This window comes from Suncus etruscus, chromosome 16 (genome assembly GCF_024139225.1).
Source record: "Suncus etruscus isolate mSunEtr1 chromosome 16, mSunEtr1.pri.cur, whole genome shotgun sequence".
NCBI classification, from domain to species: domain Eukaryota; kingdom Metazoa; phylum Chordata; class Mammalia; order Eulipotyphla; family Soricidae; genus Suncus; species Suncus etruscus.
Window position 1 is genome coordinate 11464751 of NC_064863.1, and position 24780 is coordinate 11489530.

At 45.2% G+C, this 24780-nt stretch overlaps 1 protein-coding gene across 1 annotated transcript in view; it reads left to right on the top strand.

Moving 5' to 3' along the window:
- Positions 1-24780, top strand: part of CC2D2A (coiled-coil and C2 domain containing 2A) — a 183671-nt gene that overhangs the window by 134468 nt on the left and 24423 nt on the right. The window contains exons 19-31 of the mRNA XM_049790229.1: positions 841-1018; positions 6894-7050; positions 8852-8999; positions 10217-10355; positions 12190-12393; positions 14066-14158; positions 14898-14989; positions 18405-18572; positions 18993-19098; positions 19321-19430; positions 21863-21959; positions 22818-22916; positions 23779-23955. Of these exons, the coding sequence (XP_049646186.1) occupies positions 841-1018; positions 6894-7050; positions 8852-8999; positions 10217-10355; positions 12190-12393; positions 14066-14158; positions 14898-14989; positions 18405-18572; positions 18993-19098; positions 19321-19430; positions 21863-21959; positions 22818-22916; positions 23779-23955 (1768 nt within the window). The remainder of the gene's footprint in view (positions 1-840; positions 1019-6893; positions 7051-8851; positions 9000-10216; positions 10356-12189; positions 12394-14065; positions 14159-14897; positions 14990-18404; positions 18573-18992; positions 19099-19320; positions 19431-21862; positions 21960-22817; positions 22917-23778; positions 23956-24780) is intronic.

A 24780-nucleotide genomic window follows, 5' to 3' on the forward strand; every position in this document is an offset into this window, starting at 1 on the left:
GTCACTATCAGAAAGTGTTTAAGAAAAAGCTCCTGTCTTGAGGACCGGGTAGGGCATTTGGCTTGCATGCAGCCTACCCAGGTTCCATTCCCATCCCTATTCCCATCCCCATCCCTGGCATCCCATTTTGTCCACCAAGCCTGCCAGGAGTAATTTCTGAGCTCAGAGCCAAGAGTAATCCCCTGACGGCCACTGGTTGTGGCCTCCAAGAAGAAAAACAACAACAACAACAACAACAACAACAAAGCTTTCATGTAGGAGAAGTTAACTTACCCTAACCACTACAATAATAAAGAATAAAACATTTTTCCTAAATGTAAACCCCTCCCATTATGATTTGCATTATTTTCTCCATGTCATAAATAAGGTGTTTCTATTATCTTAAAATTGGGGTACAGGGGCTTGAGCCATAGCACAGCAGTAGGACATTTGCCTTGCATGTGGCCAACACAGGACGAACCCTGGTTCAATTCCTGGCATCCCATATAGTCCCCCATGCCTGCCAGGAGCGATTTCTGAGCACAGAACCAGGAGTAACCCCTGAGCACTACCAAGTGTGACCCCCCCCCCAAAAAAATTGGGTTCAAATATCAACTTTATAGAATTAAAAGAAAAAAAAAACAGAGACCATCATGTGGTGATACCCTGATCATAGCTCTAAAGTCCCCTCACTTCATCCCCAAGTCTTTTCTGAGTATGGAGGCTGGTCCCCATGGCCATGAAAGCCATGACTGCAGAGTCCTCAGGCATAAGCTGGTCCTGCTCAATCAATGCCATTTGTCCACCATTCTGTTCAGCCTAGAAAACTAACCTAACTCTCTGCCCACGTTGCCCCTGCAGGGTGGAGGTCACGCGCAGAGAGGACATTAAGAGGCGCTCCGTGTACTTGAAGGTGCTCTTCAACACCAAGGAGGTGTCCCGGACTGACAGCCGGGCTCTCGGGACTGACTTCCGAGTGCACTTCGGACAGATTTTCAACCTACAGATATTCAACTGGCCTGAGAGTTTGACACTGCAGGCAAGTCGTATTAGTTAAAGCCACTGTTCTCTGTGGGCTGGGGCTCATCACAGGGACAAGAGGCCTTAATCACCCAGTGGTGACTGGCATTCGGAGTGTGTCCAAATCAACAGGAGAGCAGTCTGTTGATTCTTAAGAACTTTGTTAATTCATTGACCTCCTAGAAATGTTAGCAGTTGGGGTTGTGAGTTGGGGTGGTGAGCCAGGAAGGGGACTCCTGGCTTATGTGTGGGAGGAGATCGCCCTGGCATAGGAGGGGCAGAGAAATTATTATCCCCAATTCACAGGAAATGGTGATGAGGTATAAGATAGGCATCTAATGCGTGAGATAGAGAGATTGTACCGAAAGATAATAGCAAATAGACAGCCAGATACACTAGCAAGTTAGTTGGGACATCTCCAGAATGATGGCCACTGGGCCAACCCCAAACTTCTGCTCTCTGGTTCATAACACTCACCCCTTCTTTTCTGGGGGCTCCTCTTCCTCTGCCATTTTTTGGGTTTTTTTTGTTGTTGTTTTCTTATGAGGGGGACTACACTTAGTGATGCTCAAGAGTTACTCCTGGCTATGTGCTCAGAAATCACTCCTGGCTTGGGGGACCTTATGGAACACTGGGAATTGAACTCAAGTCCGTCCTGGGTCAGCCACATGCAAGGCAAAAGCCCTACCACTGTGCTATTGCTCCGGCCCCATCTCTGCCTTTTTTATTTTTATTTATTTATTTATTTATTTTGGTTTTGAGCCACACCCAGTGGTGCTTAAGGGTTACTCCTGGCTCTGTGTTCAGAAATTACTCCTGGTATCTTGAGCAATAAATAGCAAAGCAGGTAGGGTGTTTGCTTGGCATGTGGCCCATTCCAGGTTTGACCCCTGGTATGGGTTCCCGAGCCTGCTAGGTATGATTTCTGAGCATGGAGTCAGAAATAATGTTTGAGTGCTGCCAGGTGTGACCCAAAAACAAACAAAACAAAACACAAAAATAAATTACTAGCACAATTCAGTGCCCAAATTGACAGCACATTCCCAAGGTACCTTCTCAGAACTACTTGTTCATTTTAGTGTCTCTGTTCATTCCTTTCTCATTTCTGCTCATGGGCAGAAACAAATGGGTGGTTGTTTGTGATAACTTAAGTCACACCCTGTTTTTTATTTTAACAAAATTTTAATGAAAACACCATGAGATGCAAAGTTGTTCACGATTGAGTTTCAGTCATACACCCTTCACCAATGCACATTTGTCACCACCAGTGTCCTCAGTTTCCCTCCTATCCTTTTCTCTGACCTCCCCCTGCCTGCCTCTATGGCAGATCTCTCTCTCTCTCTCTCTCTCTCTCTCTCTCTCTCTCTCTCTCTCTCTCTCTCTCTCTGTGTGTGTGTGTGTGTGTGTTTGTATATATGTGTATTTCTTTTTTTGTCCTTTTAGACACTGTAGTTTACAATATTGTTACTGAAGAGGTACCATGCGTATCACTTTACTCCATTCAGCACCCAGAGTGCTTTGTCCAGAGTGATCATTTCCAACTCTCATGTCATATTGGTCCTTCTCTGTGCTAAATGTCTTCCTCCACTAACTCATTTCCTGCTGTCCCACTTCTTCCACCACTGGAGCGACTGCTCTGTTTTCATAGCCCCATCTCTGCATCAATAGATACCTATCCACTGCACATAACCCTCTCAGACCTGTTTTATCAACACATAAAACACTGGAAGCTTAGGCAGGGGCAAGTGAAGGAACTTTGGAACATTGCACATCTAAATGTCTTTAGGGGTTACACTCCTAGTTCTAAAGCCCCCCCCCCAGGACCCGTTCTGTGTGGCTCTGAAGACAGGCACTCCAGCTCATGGTTTCTGCCTGATGCTGCAGGTCAGTGCAAGCTGTGAATGCTGAACACCCATGATGCCTGCACCAACCACTGAGCTCTGCACCCAGCCTCATGCCATCATGAAAAGACTTACTACCCAGGAGAGACACTAAGTTAAGAAGAAAAGTTACTAGAAAAGCAAACACTACTCCAGGTTCCAGCACGATGCTTTGCTGTCCTTAATCTCAAGGGAGAGAGGGGTTGTTAGGGTTTGAGTTGACATGATGCTGGTGCTCAAAGTCAAAGACCGAGGCCTGAGCCTCATTCAACTAAGGAGTCTTATTAAGGACCCTGAGTCAAATCTTCAAGCAGTTTATATAGAAATCACAAGCAGTAACAGCACAGTCATTTCATTGTATCGATGTCTTAATCACTGATTTTTCTGGCTCAATTTTGGTTGTCTAGGGATACTCTAAGTCAAACCCTGACTATCAAGGAATATTCTGATTCACAATTTGGTTGTTAAGGGAGCCTTTTCAGATAGAACATGCCAAGCTCACTCAACCCCTAGTTCCCTAATCCTGGAGGGCATCAATTTTGGTTTTATTTCTGAGTTAACTCTTTCTCTGCCTTCAACTAGGAGTGATAAAGTACACTTTACTAGGGTTTGGGCTTTTCTTAGTCTAGAGTTTTTATGATGGACTTAGGGGTACCTCGTGGTTCTTTCATTGTCTCTCCAGAATAGCAGGATTTACCACTCTGAGCACTGAGAAAGCTGAAACTTGCCCTGACCAATCATCTGGTTCTTCCTCTGCAGAGGAGTTGCTGATAGATAGACAGACAGACAGACAGACAGACAGACAGACAGACAGACAGACAGACAGATAGATAGACTGTGCCTTGAAGCCAGGAAGGGTGAGGGGGTTCTGGAAGAACATGAGCAAGGGGTCTCTAGGTGTAAGCAAGGAGTCTCTGTGAACCCGATCCTGCTCTGATCAACTTGCTGAAAAATTCTAAAGGGAATGGCAACCCTCCCATTTCCACCGTGCCCTATATTTTCTTTTTTGTTTTGTTTTTGTTTTTTGGGGGGGGACCACACTAGCAGTGCTCAGGGGTTATTCCTGGCTTTGCACTCAGAAACTATTCCTGGTAGGCTCAGGGGACCATATGGAATGCCGAGAATCGAATCTGGGTCAGCTACGTACAAGACAAATGTCCTACCTATTGTGCTATCACTCTGGCCCAATCCCATATTTTCTTCGAAGGAGATTCTAATATGTCAGAGCAGTCACTTTTCCTATTTACTAACTCAAGTGAGAGTTTGTAGGGGATATTATGATTATACCATATTACAGGAGCCAGATTATGAGAGCTGGGAAGACCAGAGTTTGGTGGTCTCATACCTATATGGCCCTAGGAGCCAAGTATCACCCGGAGGCGTCTCTGACCCTCCCTCAGGAATTACTTGGATGTGATCCCCAATAAAGATTGTGTAAAGGGCACAGTCTAAAGTATTAGGCAAAGAGAGAAAGAAAGAGGAAGGGAGGGAAGGAAGGTGGGAAGAGTAAAATGTTAGCCCCAGAGGCAGGCAGGAAAGAGGTTAGGAGACAAACTGGGGACAAATTGGTGATGGAAAATGTGAAAGGGTAAAGGGTGTTGTACATTGAAAGACTGAAACTCAGTCATGAGCAGTTTTGTAACCATGGTGTTCAAATATAAGGGAAAACTAATATAAAATAGTAGGCAATTGATATTTTAAATTAAAAGCAAGGCTTTATCCTTAAAAGCAGGAATATACTCTCAAGGCAATTAGCTTATCCCGGAGAGCTGAACTATGCAATTTTTGAAAAGTCCAAATGGAAAGAATCTTGGCTAAATACTTAAGCTATCTATGTGGATTTGATATCTGATCCAGTCACATATAATGGCTCAGCAGGATCATTCTGATGCTTGAGTAGAGATCACACATGAAGTTAATTTAAGGGTTATTTCTTTTCAACTCCCTCGAAATAGTTCTGTGCCATTTGGAAATTTTCCATGGAACAGCAAGTTTTGAATTAACAAAGACTTACGAATTACTGGCAATACCAAGAGGGCCAGAGAAACCACTTTCTGGCATCCCAGTTTTGTCCAGTTCTCCACCTTTGAGCATACTGTGTTTCAGAACAAAGTCTGAGATTCTCAACATATCATGCAACAAGTAAATGTTTTCAACAACCGAATCACAAATGCCTGCTGCTTAATTAAAAGCCATCACTTCCTCTAATACTGAGTTAAGAATGTAGAGGTGGATGGGGAGCATAGGAAGCCGTGTAAAAAAGAATGTGCACAGCCCTGCCTTGGAGAGTATCTATATCTAGCTATCTATGAGACAGGAAGGAGAAGGAGAAGGAAAGAAAGAGCTACACTCAAGGATAGAGTGTTAGTTCAGGAGGGAGGGCTTTTACCTTGCACGAGGCCAACCTGGGTTCAATCCCTAGCATCCCACATGGTCCCCTGAGCCTGCCAGAGTGATTCCTGAATACAGAGGTAGAACTAACCCTTGAACACTTCCCAGTGTGGTCCAAAAGCCAAAAAAGAAAAAAAGTAGATTAATTACTGTGATAATAATGTCATAATTGTTCTCTTCTATCCTCTTTTAGAGAAGCATATTGGAGTGTTAAGAGATCAAATAATGCCCATGTTGAAATTATTGGAAAGAGAGTAATGATTAGATGTATGTATGAAAGTAGGGGCTGAGTGATAGTACAGGAGGTAGAGCATTTATCTTATAGGCAGCCAACCAAAGTTCTATTCCTGGCACCCCTCTATTGGTTCTCTGAGCCCATCAGGAGGGATCCTTGAGTACAGAGTCAGGAGTAAACCCAGAGCACTCTCTGGAGGTCAAAACACTGTCCCCCACGGAACACAATTGACTCTAAGTTTATAGAAGTTGAATGGAGATAGGCTCCAGTAAATCGAACCCTTCCCTCAATCACTACAATGGGGGCGGGGATATTCTAACACCCTTTCCTGGATTTTCTGTTCTCCTAACCTGTTCCTTTGAGATGTAAAAAACCCACTGGCTAGTTGCTTTTGTATCTGATTTGACCTTCCCCACCAGGATTAGAAGTTGGTTTGAATAAAGAAAGGGCTCTGGCTTTGGGCTTGAAATAGGGAGCACATAGCCGAGAAAAGCCACGATGCAAAAAGGTCATGAGGAAAAAGCAGGCTAACTCCAATCAATCTTTGAACTGGCTTGTTTTATTTCTTCACAGCTAGCCTGCTTCATCAAACCCATCCGCCTAAAGGGTTAAAAACACAGTCTCACCAACAAACCATGGAATTTTTATTTTTATTTTACAGGCTCCTACTATATTAGACTTCTAGGATAGCACAGAGATATTTTCCAAGTAAGATAAAGAAGTTGGGAGATACATCAGACTAGCACTCAACCTGTGTTTGATCCCCAACATACCTTATGGTCTCCTGAGACCTGCCAAGAGTAATTGCCAAGCACAGGACTAAATATTAAGTACTACTGGGTGTGGCCCCAAAACAAAACAAAAATAAAAGAAAGGATAAAATAATCCCCCCTACACCCCCCAAAAAAGGGCTGAGTAGAACTGTAGAATCTTTGGTCAACTTCTTGTCCCAAAGAGAAATGATGCAGGGACACAGAAGAAGAAGCTAACATAGCAGAGAAGAGTCTAGAAAGGCTTGTATGTGGTTGTCTTGAGGGACTCATCCTCATTGGTATCATCCATCACTCTGAGTGGGGTGAAGGTTTGAGGAAGGAGCTTCTGCAAATAAAATGAGGCCTGAAGGAGAAGATCTGAAGAGGTTTCCAAGAGAGCAGATTGGAGGCTCTTGGTTCAGAGTGCTAGTGGGAGTGGTGGGTACAGGTCTTGGGCCATGTAGTGGCTAGTTCCAATGTGACTCACCCCACCACTCACAACTGTTCTCTCAAGTAAATTTCTCCACTCCAGAAGGTTGGTAGAGTATTGACAACTTGGCCAGCACAGCAACAATGCACACCTTCCCACTCTGAGATGGAAACTCCACTGCCACATCTCATCTCCTTTCATTCTAGGTGTATGAAACTGTGGGACATGGTGGCGCCACCTTGCTAGCTGAAGTGTTTCTGCCCATCCCAGAAACAACCATCGTCACTGGGAGAGCCACCATTGAAGAAGTGGAGTTCAGCAGTGACCAACAGGTGGCGCTAGACCACGAGGGTGTTGGCAGTGGTAGGTGGTTTGGGAAGTCTCTGTTCAGTGACTCAGTGTCATGGTCAGGTTAAAATAACATTTTGTTTACTCCCACTTTGTGTCCATGGCCTGCCCTTGGGCCTCATGCTGAGTTGTCTTTGTGTCTTACCTTCTTCTCACTCTCCATCACGACTTCTCTTGGACCTCCCTGAATTATATTTCTCTTCTGCATGCCACCTTGCTTATTACACTGCAGGGTTGTCTTCTTCATTTGAAGTCCATCTCCCCAACTTGAATATGAACTTCAGGAGATAAAAGACTCTTAGCTATTTTGCTTGTACCTTTTAGTGACTAGAAGGTATTTATACTCCTTCCTGTTTGCTGTATCAGATGGAGAGATGGAGAAGAAACCAAAAATGTTTCATGAGTCACATGGCTTGGAAGGGACAACGTCAGAATGTGTACTCCAAACACCCGTCTCCCAAGAGCCTACTTTAGTCTCTCAGAAAACAAAGAATTGAGTTTTCATGGGACCCAACGATTCTCCTTCTGAGCTTCTCTCACAAGAGCCGAAAGATGATATTTTGAGAAGATAATTGCAAGCCTATGTTTAATTCAGTGCTGTTCACAATAGCCAAGATCTGGGAACAACCCAAAGCCCCAAGAACAGATGAGCGGACAAAGAAACAGTGACATATATGCACAATGGAATAGAATTCAGCACTAAAGACAGGAATGGAACTAGAGTGAAACATACTCTAGAAGGAAGTCAGAGAGATGGAGAGAGGCAGATATAGCATGTTTGCTCTCATGTGGAGAGTAAAGAACCAGTAAGGGAAATAAAAACAGACAGTAGGAGCAGCCCCTGAGATCTGGCCTGTAGAATAGAGTCCATTGAGGGGTTAGAGCAAGGTGTGGATGCGGGGGAGACCTGGGAAAAGGATTAGAGACAACCTAGAACTGGGGGTATGATGTGCCAACATTCTGTGCCTGAAACTTCTCTTGTCTGCACTATATATTACAGAGTAGAAAGATAAATTGGAAGGGAAAATGAATACAACTCAGACTCAGAAAAGACATAAATTTGTCATCATAGCCAGGTGTCCTCAGGACTCTCTGAGACAGAGTCCAAGGCAAACCTGAGGAATGAGTGTGGCCAGCTGTTCTCTCCTGCTCCCCTCTCCCAGCCTCCTTTCAGCCAACTGGTAATTTAACTGTGTCTTTTTATTGTTTTGAATGTTTATAATAAATAATTTTTGTTTGGTTTTTGGGCCGTACCTGATGGTGCTTAGGAAGTATTTTGCTCTGTGCTCAGAAATCACTCTTAGCAGGCTCAGGGGAACATTTGGGATGCCTGGGATTGAACCAGGATTGGCCATGTGCAAGGCAAATGACCTACCCCAATAAATAAATTATTTAAATAAATTACATTGAGATACACAGTTACAAATTGTTCATGATTGAGTTTCGGTCATACATTGTCCAGCACACTTTACTAGTGCACATTTTCCACTACCAATGTCCCCAGTTTCCCTTCTGCCATCCCCCTTCCCTTTCCTTTACCTGCGTTTCATGGCAGACATCTTTCTTCTCTCTCTCTCACTCTTCCTCTCTCTCTTCCTCTCTCTCTCTCTCTCTCTCTCTCTCTCTCTCTCTTTCTCTCTCTCCATAAGACACTTTGGTTTGCAATATGGTTTCTGGGGAGATGTCATGCATATCACTTTACTACTTTCAGCACCTAGTTCTTGTCCAGAGAGATCATTTCCCACTCTCATTGTGACATGACCAAGCCTCAATCCTTCTTTCTAAGCCATTTCCTGTCTTCCCACTTTGCTCCTAGGGGTGCCTTTCTCCTTCGAAGCTGATGGCAGCAATCCACTGATTCTGATGACATCGGGGAAGGTGTCCTACAGTGTGGCATGGGCTGTTGGAGAGACGGGGATCCCCCTCATTCCACCACTGTCACAGCAGAATGCCGGATTTAGAAGGTAATCATAGGCCCCCAACTTCCAAAGGGTCATCTCTTTCGTCCACCCACATCTGGGCATCACAGCTTCTTAACTTACATGCCTTTCATTCTGTGGCAGCATTATCAGTAGACTGTCATCTTTTTAGGGTTCGGGAGTCACACCCAGTGGTGCTCAGGACTTCCTCCTGATTCTGTGTTCAAGGATTTTTCAGGGTGGGTTTTAGTTCAAAAGACCTGGATTGGCTGCTGGCAAGGCAAGTTCCTTAAGCTCTGTACCATCTCTTCATCCCTAGTCATCATTTTCTCTCAATGACAACTTTTTGTTTTTGTTTTTGTTTTTGTGTCACACCCGGCAGTGCTCAGGGATTACTCCTGGCTGTCTGCTCAGAAATAGCTCCTGGCAGGCATGGGGGACCATATGGGACACCGGGATTCGAACCAACCACCTTTGGTCCTGGATCAGCTGCTTGCAAGGCAAACACCACTGTGCTATCTCTCCGGGTCCCAATGACAACTTTTAAGACCTATACTCATAGCAAATTTCAAATATATAACAGGGTATTGTTAACTAGAATCATGACACTGTACATTATTTGAGGACTTATTTTCTGTCTAGAAGCTATAAAAAAAAGTGTGTTATAAATACTGTCAGACAGCTTTACAGGTTTGATTAGTAAACCCCATTTTCATGTACTTATTAGCCAATGACACAGTTGCTTTAAAAAAAGTCTCTTTATTATTTCCTTTGCTTATTTCCAATGGTTCATTCTTTGTTTACCCTAAAAATGGTGAGTTCTTTGAATACTTTGGCTAGTCAAATGTATGTCTCATAAACATTCCTTCTGACCACTTTTACTTCTTGTTTGTGCTTCTCACATCAAAGCTATAGCATAAAATAGCAAAAGGGCTGGTGAGATCTTACAGTGGGGAAGCTGCTTGCTTTGCACTTTGTTGATCCAGATTTGATCCCTGACACCACTGATGACTTTCCAAGACTCACCAAGAATGGCCCCTGTGCACAGAGCCAGGAGTGAGCCCTGAAGCACAGAGCCAGAAGGAAGCCCTGAGCACTTCTGGGTATGACCCAGACACCAAACAAGGAAGAAACAAGCAAAGCAGAGACAAGGCAGAAGTTGCCAAGGGCATTTCCGCTCCTGGGCAGACAGGCACTCCCGGGTGCTGTGGTCCAGACTCAGTGACGAGGTTTAAGCTGTCTCTGGCCCGCTTCTGTTTCAGTGTGTTGAAGAGGGCAGATGCCATCTCCGCGATCGGGACGTCAGGATTGACAGACATGCAGAAGTTGGCCAAGTGGGCAGCCGAGTCCAAGCTTGACCCAAATGACCCCAACAATGCTCCATTGATGCAACTGATCTCGGTAAGGTGGCAGAAGGCTAGTGTCCATATCCCCAGGGCGGAATCTGTGGACAGACTTCTGTAAGGAGTGCTGTAAACATGGCCTCATTACCCCCTGTCGCACTCTGACCCCTCCCTGGCACACTCTAACTCCCTTCCCTGCCATGCTTGGGCAAGGAGGAAGAACATGAGTCCTGACTGAACCATAAGGTCAGGTGCCAACTCTGAGTCCTGCTAGGGACATACAGGCTGGAGTATCTCTGGCTTACGATTCTTTGGTCCTGTAGCCTTCATCTGCTAATGTATACGGAGATACTTTAATAGTTAGTTTTTGGGGTCAGTGTGATGGGCTAGTGGGTAATTTTTTTGCCTTTTGCACTAGGCCAACCCAGCTTCGTTTCCCAGCATCCCACATGGTTCCATGAGAACTGTCAGGAGTGGTTTCTGAGTTAAGAACCCCTGAACATTGCTGGCTGTGAACCCTGAACATCAAACCAGAAAGTGGGTATCAAAAATATTTTTGAGCTAGAGATATAGCTCAGGGGTATTGGGTGCATTTTTGCATCTAGGAGGACCCAAGTTTGCTCCCTGACACTGCCGGACCCCCTGAACACTGCCAGCTATAGTGCTGGTGACTCCACTCACTTAAACAATCCCGACCATTGAACCATGGGCCTAGCTATAGAATATCTCTGGGAAATGGCCCTGGGCCCCTTTATCCCTAACCTTGCCCAGAAACCCAAACAAATAAATGCATTCTTCAACTATATTTTGGAAATCAGATGTTTGAGATTATATATCCTGTGTTTAAGTCATTTCCCTGCTGTGTATAAGAGTAAAATATTTCCAGGAGAAACGAATAATGGATTATTTGTACTTAGAATGTTCGTATGACATCTGTTAAGAAGCATCTGAAACAGGAACCTTATATTTAATTTAAAAGAATGACTTGTGGTACTTGTATTATTGCTACTGAATTGAATGGCATCTTCCTTGTTCCCACTGTATTTTTCTAACTAATTACTTTATTTAAACATCATGAATACAAGGTTGTTCATAATACAGTTGTATTTTTTTTCTCACAGATACATAGTCATACATGATTAAGTTTTTGTTACAAAACCCTTTACCAGGACACATTTTCTTCCATCAATGTCCCCAGTTACCCTCCCACCTTACATTCTGCCTGCCTTTGGGACAGACTTTTTCTTCTCTCTCTCTCTCTCTCTCTCTCTCTCTCTCTCTCTCTCTCTCTCTCTCTCTCTCTCTCTCTCTCTCTCTCTCCTCTTTCTTTTCTTTCTTTCTTTCTCTCTCTTTCTCTTCTCTCTCTTTTCTCTCTCTCACACACACACATTCTCACCCCCTTTTTCGACACTGTGGTTTGAATATTGTTTCTGAGGCATATCATGCCTATCACTTCAAGAATTTCCAGATATCACTGTCATAGTGGACCTTCCTGTAACTGCTCTGCTCCAAAGATTTGTAGGAAACTTCGTACCATGGACTGGTCTTCCAGGCCCTCATCTCAATATTGCCCTTTATATTTTAATGCATGGGGGTGGATTTTGAGACCAGACCTGGCAGATTTGGGGCCTATTCCTCGGCTTACTCCCTGGGGTGCTTGAGGACCATGCAATGCCTGGGATCAAACAAAATCAAACCAGTTAAGGCCAGTGCCTTAGCACCCTCTCTCATGCCTCAAACTTTCATGAATTGTATCTTCAGAGAATTGCCTGATATGCCACGTCTCGGTGTGAACCCTACAGCCATCCCCTCCCCGATGCCAAAATCCGGCTACTCTGGGCCCATCCAACTGCCTGGCACTTAGACTTTTGCATTTTCTGATTTTTCTGCAGGTGGCAAACAGTGGTGAATCCTATATTCCCAAGTTCTTTCGACTCGAGCAGCTCCAGCAGGAATTTAACTTCATTTCCGATGAGGAATTAAATCGATCCAAACGCTTCAGACTTCTTTGTCTTCGAAGCCAAGAGGTTCCCGAATTCCGAAACTATAAGCAAATTCCAATATATGACCGAGAAATTCTGGAGAAAGTATTCCAGGTGAGGATGCGGTACAGAAGTTGGCTGAACTGAGCTTTCCATGGTGCCCTTGTAGTGTCAGCTTCTAGTGGTATCTTACTTGGCTCTGTCATCACCAGAAATGCTGATTTTTCTTTATAAGTACCTTGCATCTTCTTTCTACTTCTTTTCTTCACTGTTTCATCACTTTGACTCAATATAAAGACATAGAAAACAAAGGAATTAGAATTGTATGGTTGAGAAATATATTATGATTATTGCTATTGGGGGAAGAAGAATTTGAAGCACAGGCCTGATGGTGCTCAGGGCACACTTCTGGCTCTGTTCAAGGAATCATTCCTGGCCGGGCTCACGGAATTATAGGCAATTCTGGGGACTAAACCTGGATCAGCCACATACAAGGCAAGCGCCTTCCCTGTGGTACTGTGCCCAGCCCTTGTGTTGTTTATTATTGAAACAAATGATCCCACTCACCATTAGGAATTCAATGCCATTTTCATCCACCAAATCCTAAGCATATAGCACAGGAGTGAACTGAAACAGAAAGGATTTGGGGAGCCTTCTGAGGTAGTGGGAGGCTAAACCAGGGCAGGAGGAAACACAGAGGGTATGCATAGAGTGCACAGATGCAAGACTGTGCAGATCTACAGAAGCTAGTTGGGCAATTTTGTGTTGAATGAGGTCACTGGAGCCCTATTAGAAATTCTTATGTTCTAGAATTTTTCATGCAGAATCTATTCTTGTGGGATATTTTTTGGTTCCTTGGCCTTTTTTTTTCTATTTACTTGGACTTGGACAGTGACTAAAAACCCCAAAAGTGAATCAACTTTGTCAACTGCAGGCATTTATTGATTGAAGAGACCTGCCTTGGGTTATTATGAAGTGCATGCGAATCAGATGCTTCTTCTGTGCCACAAGATGTCGGGTTTCAAAGTCTGAACCCCTTCTCCATGTATCTGTCTGCTTCCCTTCAGTGTGATGACTTTATTCTCTCCTACTGCAAACAGTGTTCACACACACATACACACATACAGACAAAAACACAGTGACCCATGTCATTCAATTTCATGATCCTTCAATCCTCATGGACAGTCATAACCACTGGATCAAGTTCAGAGTTAAGCAAACTGCTCTTGAGTTTCCCAGCCTGGGTTAGAGGTCACCCTGAACCCTTGAGTGAGAAAACTAAAAAATTGAAGAACATATCCGGTTCCTAGGCTCCATGTAGAATTTTATTCCTGGTACCTTTTCCAGAGCAGATGGAACCTAAACTGACTATGACATTTTTCCAAGTTGGACCCTTGGGCAACTGAAGCCAGATGTTTTCTGGGTCTGTCTGTAATTGCTCCACTGGATACAGCAAAGCAGAGATGAAGGCAAAGGCTTGAACTAGGTTGCTAGCTCAAAAAAACTCAGCCTCCTGCACTGAGCAGATTCACATCCTCTGGCCTCTTTGACTAAACTTGGAAGCGTTTCTGGTTGGAATGACATATTTCTGCTCCTTGGCCAAGTGACTGTCTCCTCAATGTTGCCTCAAAGGTTAATTCAAAACCAAAAGTACAATGGAAGACATATTTAGCACCATGATTTATTGTTTCAATGACAGTGATGAATAAAATTTTCTGATTCCCAAGAAGAGCGAGAGATCATCAGTGCTTTAACCTCAGAATCCCTCCCATCCTTCTCATTCTAGGACTATGAGAAACGATTACGAGACAGAAATGTGATTGAAACCAAAGACCACATAGATACCCACAGAGCCATAGTAGCCAAGTACCTTCAGCAGGTAAGAACAATAGTCTTTATTCTGTCTTTTTAGGACAAATAGTCAAGTCAGAAGAGCAACTGGCAGGGCCTGGAGAGATAGCACAGCGGTGTTTGCCTTGCAAGCAGCCGATCCAGGACCAAAGGTGGTTGGTTCGAATCCCGGTGTCCCATATGGTTCCCCGTGCCTGCCAGGAGCTATTTCTGAGCAGACAGCTAGGAGTAACCCCTGAGCATCGCCGGGTGTGACCCAAAAACCAAAAAAAAAAAAAAAAAAAAAAAGAAGAGCAACTGGCAGGTAGGGGTTGGTTTTAAATGGGGCTAAATGGGGCTGACTTCCTTTAAGGCTCATCTAGGTTCCTTAAAGGTCCTCATTTCTTTGTCTGTATTTTCTTATAATTAGAAACATAGAACTATCAGCAGGGGAAAGAGATTATACTGCAGAGAAAATTAGGATGAGATGGGAACACTATATCCAGATGACATGTGAATCAAGATTTGAAGCAATTTGGGGAGTAAATGATAAAGTGTATCAAAGGGTAATTTTTGATTTGGAGGGGTTTTGTTTTTTTTTTTTCGTTTGTTTGGTTTTTTTGCCAAACCCTTACTCCTATGTCTGCACTCAGAAATTACTCCTCATAGACTCGGGGGACCATATGGGATTCCAGGGAGCAAACACGATTGGGCCAAGACAAATGTTTTTCCCTGCTGTGCTCTAACCCCAAAACAAGAGCATTTTAATACAACTTCTCTCTCCCCAGGTTAGAGAATCCGTGATAAACCGTTTTCTGGTTGCAAAACACCATTTTCTTCTCACTGACTTGATAGTAGAAGAAGAAGTTCCCAATATCAGGTAAAAACCCAAAAAAATCTGTTTTTTTTATACAGTGATTCTTATTGCATGCTATGAAAGTTTTCATGTCAAATACAAGAATTTTGTTTGCTTTTTTTTACCCACTGGTGTGCATTTTGGGTCTCAATTCATGCTGGAAACCAGGGGAGCCCAAGGGTGCCTGCTGGTTTAGTTGTGGGGCGGGGTGGGGGGGTCCCTCTGTTCCATTCCCATTTACACCCACATCACTGTGAGCAAACGGGCCCTCCTTGGCCTAGCTCCTCAGTACATGCTAAACTGGGCACCTTTCCCTCCACCTAGACCAGCCCTGTTATCAACTTCTCAAACCAACCTGGGACAGAACAGGAAAATGAGGTGCTAGAAATGAACTCTCTAGCCTCTGGAGGTCTGGGGAGCCAGAACCACAGATGGTTGGGTGAGTGGGGTTAGCAACAGGAAGAGATATTTGCACTGAGCTGGGAATGGAGCACAGTGGTTGTGGCCTCCTTAGTTTAGTCTTAGACATTCTCAACTCTGGGTCATGTGTGCAAGGTGCCCAGCTCCATGTAGATGGTCTTGTGTAGACCATGAATGCCCAAATCATTGCTCTGGCCTTATCTCCAGATTCGCTGTTCCTCCTCTGGGGTAGGAGACCAGACATGCATCTGCATAGCAGTCACTTCCTGTGTCTCTGCCACCACATACCTGTGGGAGGGAGGGGGGTATGTGCCCCAATATATTCACAGCTAGCCCAGACTTTTCCCCCACCTCTGTAGAATGAGCCAAAAGTCTTGCCATGAACTTTGTCTTTTTTTATTCCAGCCATGAAAATTATGCTTCAACTCAATGATGACTTTTCATGCTTTTTTCTCCATTTCTTTTCTTTCTTTTTTCTTTTCTCGGCTTTACTTTCTGCATTAAGTTCTGAAGGCTCAGGGTATGTTCTTTATTCTTTTCATTTTGATTTGTTCTTGGCTTTAAGATGCTTCTGTATTGAATGCCTACACACACACACACACACACACACACACACACACACACACACACACACACACATGCGCGAACGCGTTGCCCCAATGCTGATTGATAGCTAAGAGGTCTGCAAAGTCTGTGCCAGGAGCCACCAGAGTTGGGTTGGGGGTGGATTGATAAGAGGAACAAGTGTCATGTAGGCTCCCCCCAAAAGTGGCTCCAAACTGGGCTTAGTTTCTTACAAAATGAAGATGGCTTGCATTCATTGCAACACGCTGCATGGCTTGAAAGCACTGTGTCAACCAGGGAAGAGAAACACTGTCATTCTTGTAATATAGACTCAAAGTACATCAGACAGCTAAGAACCATCTATAATGTTGAGGGGCTAAGTAAAGCTGCAGAGGCTGAAGGTCCACTAGGTTCAGTATATGTCCATTTTTATCTATACTTACACAGTCCCAGGGAGGCACTGTCCATTACAACCAGATCACCAGGGACCAGTTTCTCCCCTTAAAAACTGTGGTGGGACCCCAGGCTCTAGCTTAGAGAGGCCAAGCATGCCAGGTGTTAGATATCCAGGACCGCAGCAATTTAAGAATCATGGCCCAAGGACAGAGCAGGGACTAGCCCAGCCCACATGACTGTACCTCTGGTTGGGGGTTGGGGGGGAATAGCCAGGGACTGAAGCACCAGCTTTGCAGCAAATTCAACCCCAGCACCGCATGGTTCCTGGCATGCCCTTGAGTACTGCTGGGTGTGAACCACAGACAAGCAAACACAAATACACAACCTTCAGTAACTAGTAAACTGTAAGGATCTGAAACAGTCTCATTTATTTTTATTTGGGGGGCCACACCAGGCAGTATTCAGGATTTACTCCCAGGTTGGTGCTTAGGGGTCATTCCTGTAGGCCTTGGAGGACCACACAGGACCTTGGAGGACCACACTTTTTGCCTGCAAAGCAACATGAGCTGTTATGCAGGACTGGGGTTTAGGATATTTCATGAGAGGCACCAAGCACTTATGCTGAGCCCAGAGTGCAGATGAAAGAGGTGTTGCAGTAATAAATGAAAATCAGAAGCACCCACTTTGGTCACTCCCTGTGTCTTTGGCAAAGAGCCTGCAGCCCTGTGATGACTTCAGAGCCCTTCTTAGAAGCTTCTAGAACCAAGATCACATCTGGGTTTCTGCATAGCATCTGGCCATCAGCTCTCTGGTCCTCTCCCCTGCCCTCACTCCTGGGAAATATCTTCTCCTGTGCAATGTGGAGCCATAGAGAATGCCCCTGGTGGCCCTGCTGCCCAACACGTTCTTCTGTCTGGAGAAGACAACCCTTCCTAATATTATCCTTGGCATCATTTCAGTGGGTCACCTCCAAAATGCCAAGCATGGTGCTTTGCCTTCTTCCCCTGCTCCCCACCACCACATTCATACATTCACAGTCTTAGTCCTCTCAACATCCCCAAGAGAGTATTATTATCCCCAGTTTGTGGATGATGAGATCTGGGCTTAGAGATATGGGGTCCTTTGCCCAGGGAGTGTCCAAGCTTGGTGCCTGGGTTCACACCCAACTTGTGTGACATCAGAGAGTGAGAGATCCCAGGAGGTGCTACATTCTGTCTGGCTAAGGAGAGGGGGCTTCCCTTTCCGCCCACCTGCTGGCCTCTGTACTCAGGAGTACTAAATTTAGTACTAAAGTACTTAGGAGTACTACACTTAGGATTACTTCACAGAGTGTGGAAGTGAGGGAAACTCAGTTCAGAGACTGACCCACACAAAGACAGGCACAGATACAAGGGAGGGATTAAGGAGAAAGTCAGGGAGCAGACAGGAAATGCAGAGATCCAGAACACCCTCTTCCTCCTCTGCTAAGCAGCGATTAAAAAACCTGATAAGGGAGGCAGAGTGATAGTACAGTGAGTAGGGTATTTGCCCTCCATGCGGCCAACCTGAGTTTGATCCCCAGCATCCCATATGGTCCTCTGAGACTGCCAAGAATGATTTCTGAGCTCAGAGCCAGGAGTAACCCCTGAACACTGCCAGGTGTGGTTCCCTAAAGTTAAATAAATATATATATATATGTGTATGTATATATATTTGTGTGTGTATATATATGTAATATATAACTTGGACCAGAAAGAGAGTAAAAAGGTTTAGGCCCATGGCCTACCACAATTCCAACTTCAGTATTACACATGGTCCCCTAAGCATCACCTAAAAGGTGATGACCAGGTGTGACCCCCCCAAAAATACAAAATTATAATAATAAATTGCCTTTTATAAGCATGAATCATCTCTGCTATGGGGGTCCACCATTGGGGTGCAATTCTTAGTGGGTTCCATCTCTTTAAATCAATAGCACAGACATGGGGTCAGTGAGAGGCCTGTTTGAACAATGTATTGTCTCAGAACTCTAGACCTTTCTTCTCCTGAGAGTGCTAACCCTGTTGTGTGTCATCGATAGCATTTTGGGTCTGAGCCTCTTCAAGCTGGCAGAACAAAAGCGGCCGCTAAAGCCAAGGAGGAAAGGGCGGAAGAAGGTGACAGCGCAGAACCTGTCAGATGGAGACATCCGGCTGCTGGTGAACATAGTCCGGGCCTATGACATTCCCGTGAGGAAGCCCAACACCAGGTGAGGACCTATGGCCACCAGTTGGAGCGATGGCCTCCCTAGGGGAGGGAAGAACACAAAATAATGATTTTTTGAGCTCAGGTCACTGGAAAGGACCTGCTTAAGGAAAACAAAGCGAGTGAAAGCCAGAGTGGGTAGCAGGCAGGGCCACCTGAGAGAAACTGAGAGAAACTCACTTGAGTTTCTGGGAAGAGAAGCAGACACATCCCTGGGGGAAAGAAGAAAATGGGACCTTTTCTTCTATTCTCTGTCAGACAGGCAGCACTCAGGACGGGAGAGGGGAGTGTTGTGAGGCACCCCAAAAGTCTTCTGAAGAGTTGAATTTAGAGAGTATGCTTGCCTTTAGGTTGGCCCTGAATCACTGGGCAATCCATCTCCTCAATCCCTACCCTGTATTTCTGTCATGTATTTCCCTTCTAGCAAATTCCAACAGCCCTCAAGAGCCTTGAGGACTTTCAGCGACAGGCATTCAGCCTCCCCTACCACACACAGCCCGACCCAGGGCGCTGACCCCAACTTTGGCCAGGTAAGAGGTCACAGGGAGGCGGGGCTCATCTTGGTCTCAAGACCTTTCTTTGAAGTAAAAACAGATTTTATTTGGAGGGACTGAGATAGGGAAGGAATATCCTAGTCTGTCTTTTGTTTTAAGATATTTGGGAACAGCCTGTATAAAGAGGATCTCCCTCTGCTCATAGCAAAAGAAAGCAACTCAGCGCTTAAGAACTCATCGTTCCCCTTTGATTTTAAGGCTTTAGTGCGTCCCTTTGTAGAAGTTTCTTTCCAACGGACAATTTGCCATACGACAACAGCCGATGGCCCAAACCCCAGCTGGAATGAAGAGCTCGAACTCCCCTTCAGGTAAGAGGTTGGGGTTGGAGCAAGAGCATGACAGAAAGGGCACCTGTTTTGTGTGGGGCCAAGCCAGGTTCAATCCCCAGCATCACATATGGTCCCTTGAACCCCGTCAAGAGTGGTCTTTGAGCCAGGAGTAACCCCTGAGCATCACTGGGTGTGGCCCAAACAAACAAATACAGAAAACCAAAGGTCAGGTGATCCTGTCTTTCCTTGCCAGAGGAAATCCCCATGTCGGAGTTTGAAGTTCCTGTTTTTACTGTGTTTCCATGAAAAGACATGGTTTTAGATCTGGAAGTGAACTCGGGAACTATTCAGTTTCTTCTACTTTTAGAGAAAAGCAAAGAAAACTCAAAGAAGGAACTAAGTGGGCAAGAAACAAGTCCCTGGGGCTGTTCGCTTTGCAAGATCTGAGGAGAAGGTCATTGTGACCAACCTCCTCTGCCCTCAGTTTTACACAACAAACTTCATGGGTATTGTGGGAATAGTAGGAAGGTTGAACATTACTATGAGCTTCCAAAGGTGCCAAGTCAGACTGGGCTCATCAAAAAGAACAACTATGATGAATAAATTTGACGATGGGCAGAGAAAGGCTCACATTGTATGGGTAGAGAATGTTCATACCAGATCTACTGACTCCTTGAAAATTGCTCCCCCTGTGGCTTCAGTTTGAATCCTCCCACAAGGATTGTAAGAACCCCATAACATTTTTTTTCTTTTTTTTCTTCTTTTGTTTTTGGGTCACATGCGTCAGCACTCAGGTGATACTCCTGGCTCTATGCTCAGAAATCACTTCTGGAAGGCTCGGGGGACCACATGGGATGCCTGGATTCAAACCACCATCCTTCTGCATGGGAGGCAAATGCCCTACCTCCATGCTATCTCTCCAGCCCCTAACATTTTTTTCTAAATAGAAGGCTCTAGACATAACATATTATAACTTATTATGACTTTGACATAACTTATTCTTCCTCATTCCTAATGAAGGTAAATTGGTTGTATTATTCGCAAATAGGATTGCCCTCAGCCTGCTTTCATTGGTAAGCCACTCTTTTTAACACATACACACACACACACACACACACACACACACACACACACACACACGCACACACACACACGCGCGCGCACACACACACACATGCACACACACACACACACATAATCAAATCAAAATGTATTGTTATGGGCCAAAATAATAACACAGTGGGTAGGGTCCTGGCACTCCATATGGTCCTCTGGGCCTGCCAGGAATAATTCCTGAGTACAAAGCCAGGAGTAACCTCCCAGCAACACTGGGTATGGCCCAAGAACCAAAAAACTAAAGTACTGTTACATACTGAAGTGATGAATTAAGTTTCCATTGCCCTAAATTTAAGAAGAGTTTTCTGGGGCCGGAGTGGTGGTGCAGGGCATAAGGCTTGCAAGCACTAACCTAGGACGGACCGCAGTTTGATCCCCTGGAGTCCCACATGGCCCCCCAAGCCAGAGGCAATTTCTGAGTGCATAGCTGGAGTAACCCTGAGCATCTCTGGGTGTGGCCCCCCAAAAAAGAAAGTTTTCTTACTCTCAAACATTTGCATCTGTGTGCACAAAGGTATATCTATTTCTACTGACCCATATACCTGCATGAAGCTTTCTGCAGAGCCCTAGTGAATTAGAGTAGGTGAAGAATAGAACTAGTTAAGTTAGAGTAGAAGGACGGCAGATAAAAGGGAGCAAGTAAAATGATGTGAAAACAAAAGCAATGCTCAAGCAAGCACATGTACTAGCCTGACTATGTATGCTTAGCAGTGTCTGCTTATGTAGCAGGAGCTAGACCTTATCCTTATATTATTCAGGGGCAATAACCAGGAAGGTATGTGATAGGTGGAGCCTCTCCAGGTACAGAACCAGAGGTTAGTGTTTAAGAATCTGCTGCCAGAGAAGCATCCTGGAGCCTGGTTTCTTAGGAAGTGCTCTGACTAGCTGCAGAACTTGGATGTAGCCTGTGGGGTTGTCATACGGTGGTTCATCATGACAAACCAGCATACAGAGGGTTTGTCTCTGTATCAGAGCCTCCAAGTATGCCCTATCCCTTTGCATGTAGACACTATGTTCTAGTTAACCCTAGACAAGACACATGCTTGTGGGACCAGAGCAGTAGCACAGTGGTAGGACACTTGCCTTATACAAGTCAACCTTGGATGGACCCTGATTCAATTCCAGGCATCCCATATGGTCCCCTCAACCTGCCAGGAGCGATTTCTGAGGGCAGAGCCAGGAATAACTCTTGAGCACTGCCAGATGTGGCCAACAAAAAAAGAAGACACATGCTTGAAACACAGACACTGCTTTGAATTCCTTCTGCCCATGATCTTACAGGGGCATCTTTTATATGTTGACTGTTTGTTTTTCCTTATTTATCTATTTTGATGTACCCATCTATTCACCTGCAGGGCCCCCAATGGGGATTACAGCACCACCAGTTTGCAGTCGGTGAAAGATGATGTGTTCATTAACATCTTTGATGAGGTGCTGTATGATGTCTTAGAGGTAAGCACGCAGTTTTGGTTTGGTTTGGTTGCTTTGGTTTTTTTGAGTTGGGGCCACACTTAGTGTGACAAAGCAGAGCCCACTGAGTAACTCTTTTGGTCCTAAGTTCACAGTGTTGAAGACAATGACTTTTTTGGATTGTCATCTTCCTCAAACATATAAATCCCAAATGTGTTTTTCCTCTTTCTCGTGTTTAAAATATTTGAAATTGGGGCTGGAGAGATAGCATGGAGGTAGGGCATTTGCTTTGCATGCAGAAGGACGGTGGTTCAAATCCCAGCATCTCATATGGTCAAGCCTGCCAGGAGCGATTTTTGAGCACAGAACCAGGAGTAACCCCTGAGCACTGCCAGTTGTGACCCCCCCAAAAAAATTGAAATTGACAAGTATAAATGGAGAAAGAAAGATGGTGGGTTGAGATATGGGATTATTTTTATCCCCAATTGAGTGTTATGTTCTAATCTTGAAAGTATATGAAGTGCTTTATTGTCATACTCAAGTCTAAATCTTAGGACATATGACTGGCTTAGGTCGGAGCAATAGCATACGGCCAACATGGAGCGGACCCAGTTCAGTGCTTGGCATCTCATATGGTCCCCCAAGCCTACCAGGAGTGATTTCGGAGCACAGAGCCAGTGCTGCCAGATGTGGCCCCCACCCCCCAAAAAAAGGACATATGATTGGCAAATCTCCAGTCTATTTATGAACCTGATTCAGGCATCAGCGAAGTTCCCATTTTTCTTAGGGTCAAGAAACCAGCAAGTCTCTGATCTGTCCAACCTCAGGCCCTTATGCCTGCCACGGTTGTATTTAATGTCATATGTTACTCAGCAATGGTTCCCCCCAATTCTCCCTCAGGATGACCGTGAGAGAGGCAGTGACATCCACACCCGCATTGAGAGACACTGGTTGGGCTGCGTGAAAATTCCATTTAGCACCATCTATTTCCAAGCTAGGGTAAGTGTAAGTTCCTCAGCCCTGTTGCAATGACCATCAGGAGGCATCTGGCTATCCTTCCTGTCAAGCTTTCTCTGTCCATATCTCCCCTTCTCTGAAAAAAACCTTGATGGTCAAAGCCACCTTTGAAGTGGTAGAAATCAGACTCAGCCCATTGAGCATGTTCGCCAGACTGATTCCATGACCCTCTTTTTCCCAATAGCAGTTAATGTTTGAGTTCCCCTCTAGTCTTGAAAGGGGTTATCACTGAAATGGAAATGAAGAAGAGATTGGATCAAGTGAAGCTATGCTGAAGGATGTTGAGTGTGGGCAGGCACTGGACCTCTAGCAAAGTGAGGACTTGGCCTGCCGCCATCTTGATAAGGCTCCAGAGATCTCAGCCCAAGAACCAGGCTTACCTGGAATGATTCAGCCACTGCGAGATTAGTTTTGACTTAGTGGTTCTAATCAAGGATAGTTACAGATAATGAAACAACTCAAGCATACCATTGTAATGGATGGAGTTGAGCCCTGAGATTGGAGCTCCTCTTACAGCCCCTTCATATGTGTGGATCCCCCAAAGAGACCAGGCCAGACTTTATGTTTCTGTTTGTTTGTTTTGGTTTTTGGGCCACACCTGGCGATGCTTAGGGGTTACTCCTGGCTATTTGTTCATGCCCTGAAACACCTTCACAGGGAAAAGTTGGTCACACCTAGATGTGTTCTTCTCCAACTGGGCAATACTGAGCAATAGTCCAACTTGTGGGGTGCTGGCCTTGCACAGGGCTGATCCGGGTTCAATCCCCAGTACCCCCTATGGGTACTGAGCTCTGAGCGCTATTATGATGCTGGATGGGTGCATGATGTTGTATTTCTCCACCAGATTGATGGGACCTTCAAAGTGGACGTCCCGCCTGTTCTCCTGGGCTATAGCAAGGAGCGTGGTGTGGGTGCCGAGCGCGGTTTTGACCCTGTGCGCAGTCTGAGTGATGGTTCCTACCTCACCCTCTTTATCACCATGGAGCCTCAGCTCGTGCCCGGGGAGCCACTTCGAGAAAAGGTAATGGAACTGCTCATCTGAGGAGGCCGAATCTGGACATGATACCCAAGCCAAAGCAGGAGCAGAGCCATGAGCAAAACTTGGGTAGACTGAACCCTAGTTCAGTCCCTTGGGTCTTTGTGTTGAGCTCAGCAGCACCAGGAGTAGCTCCCTGGCCCCCTATGCATCATTTAAGGAGTCTCCTCTCTCTAAACACAACCATCCAGAACTGTCTCTAAGCCTCCATCTTTCAGGGAGGCAGTTAGCATGCAATCCCTAAGCTCATCCTGTGGATATCTTGTTTGTCTGGAGAGGGGGGAAGAGAGATAGAGAGAGGGGGGGATGGAGGGAGAGAGAGAGAAAAGAAAGGGAGAGAGGTATGAGAGAGAAAGGAAAGGGAGAGAGGAGAGAGGAGAGAGGAAGAGAAGGAGAGAGGGGTGGAGAGAGGACAGAGGGAGAGAGATGAGTAAAGGGGGTGAGAGAGGGGTGAAGGAGAGGGAATGGAGAGATAGGGAGAAGAAAGAGAAAAGAGAAAGGAGAGAGAAAAGGGGAGAGAGAAGGGAAAGAGTAGAGAGAGCTAAAGAGAGGAGAGAAGAGGAGAGAGGAAAGAAAGAAGAGAGAAGGGAAAGAGATATAAAGAGATGAGAGAGGAGAGATAGGGGGAAAGAGAGGAAAGGAGAGGAGAGGGTGAGAGGAGAAAGAAAAGAGAGGGGGAGAGAGAGAAGGAAAAGCGGACCAGCCACAGGGTCTGTTCTCTCACAGAGCCTCTCAGTCAGTCTCCAAGCAGCTCTCACAAGTAGGCCAAAAACAACTGAGAAACAGGCCCTACTTTGAGCATTCTGGTCA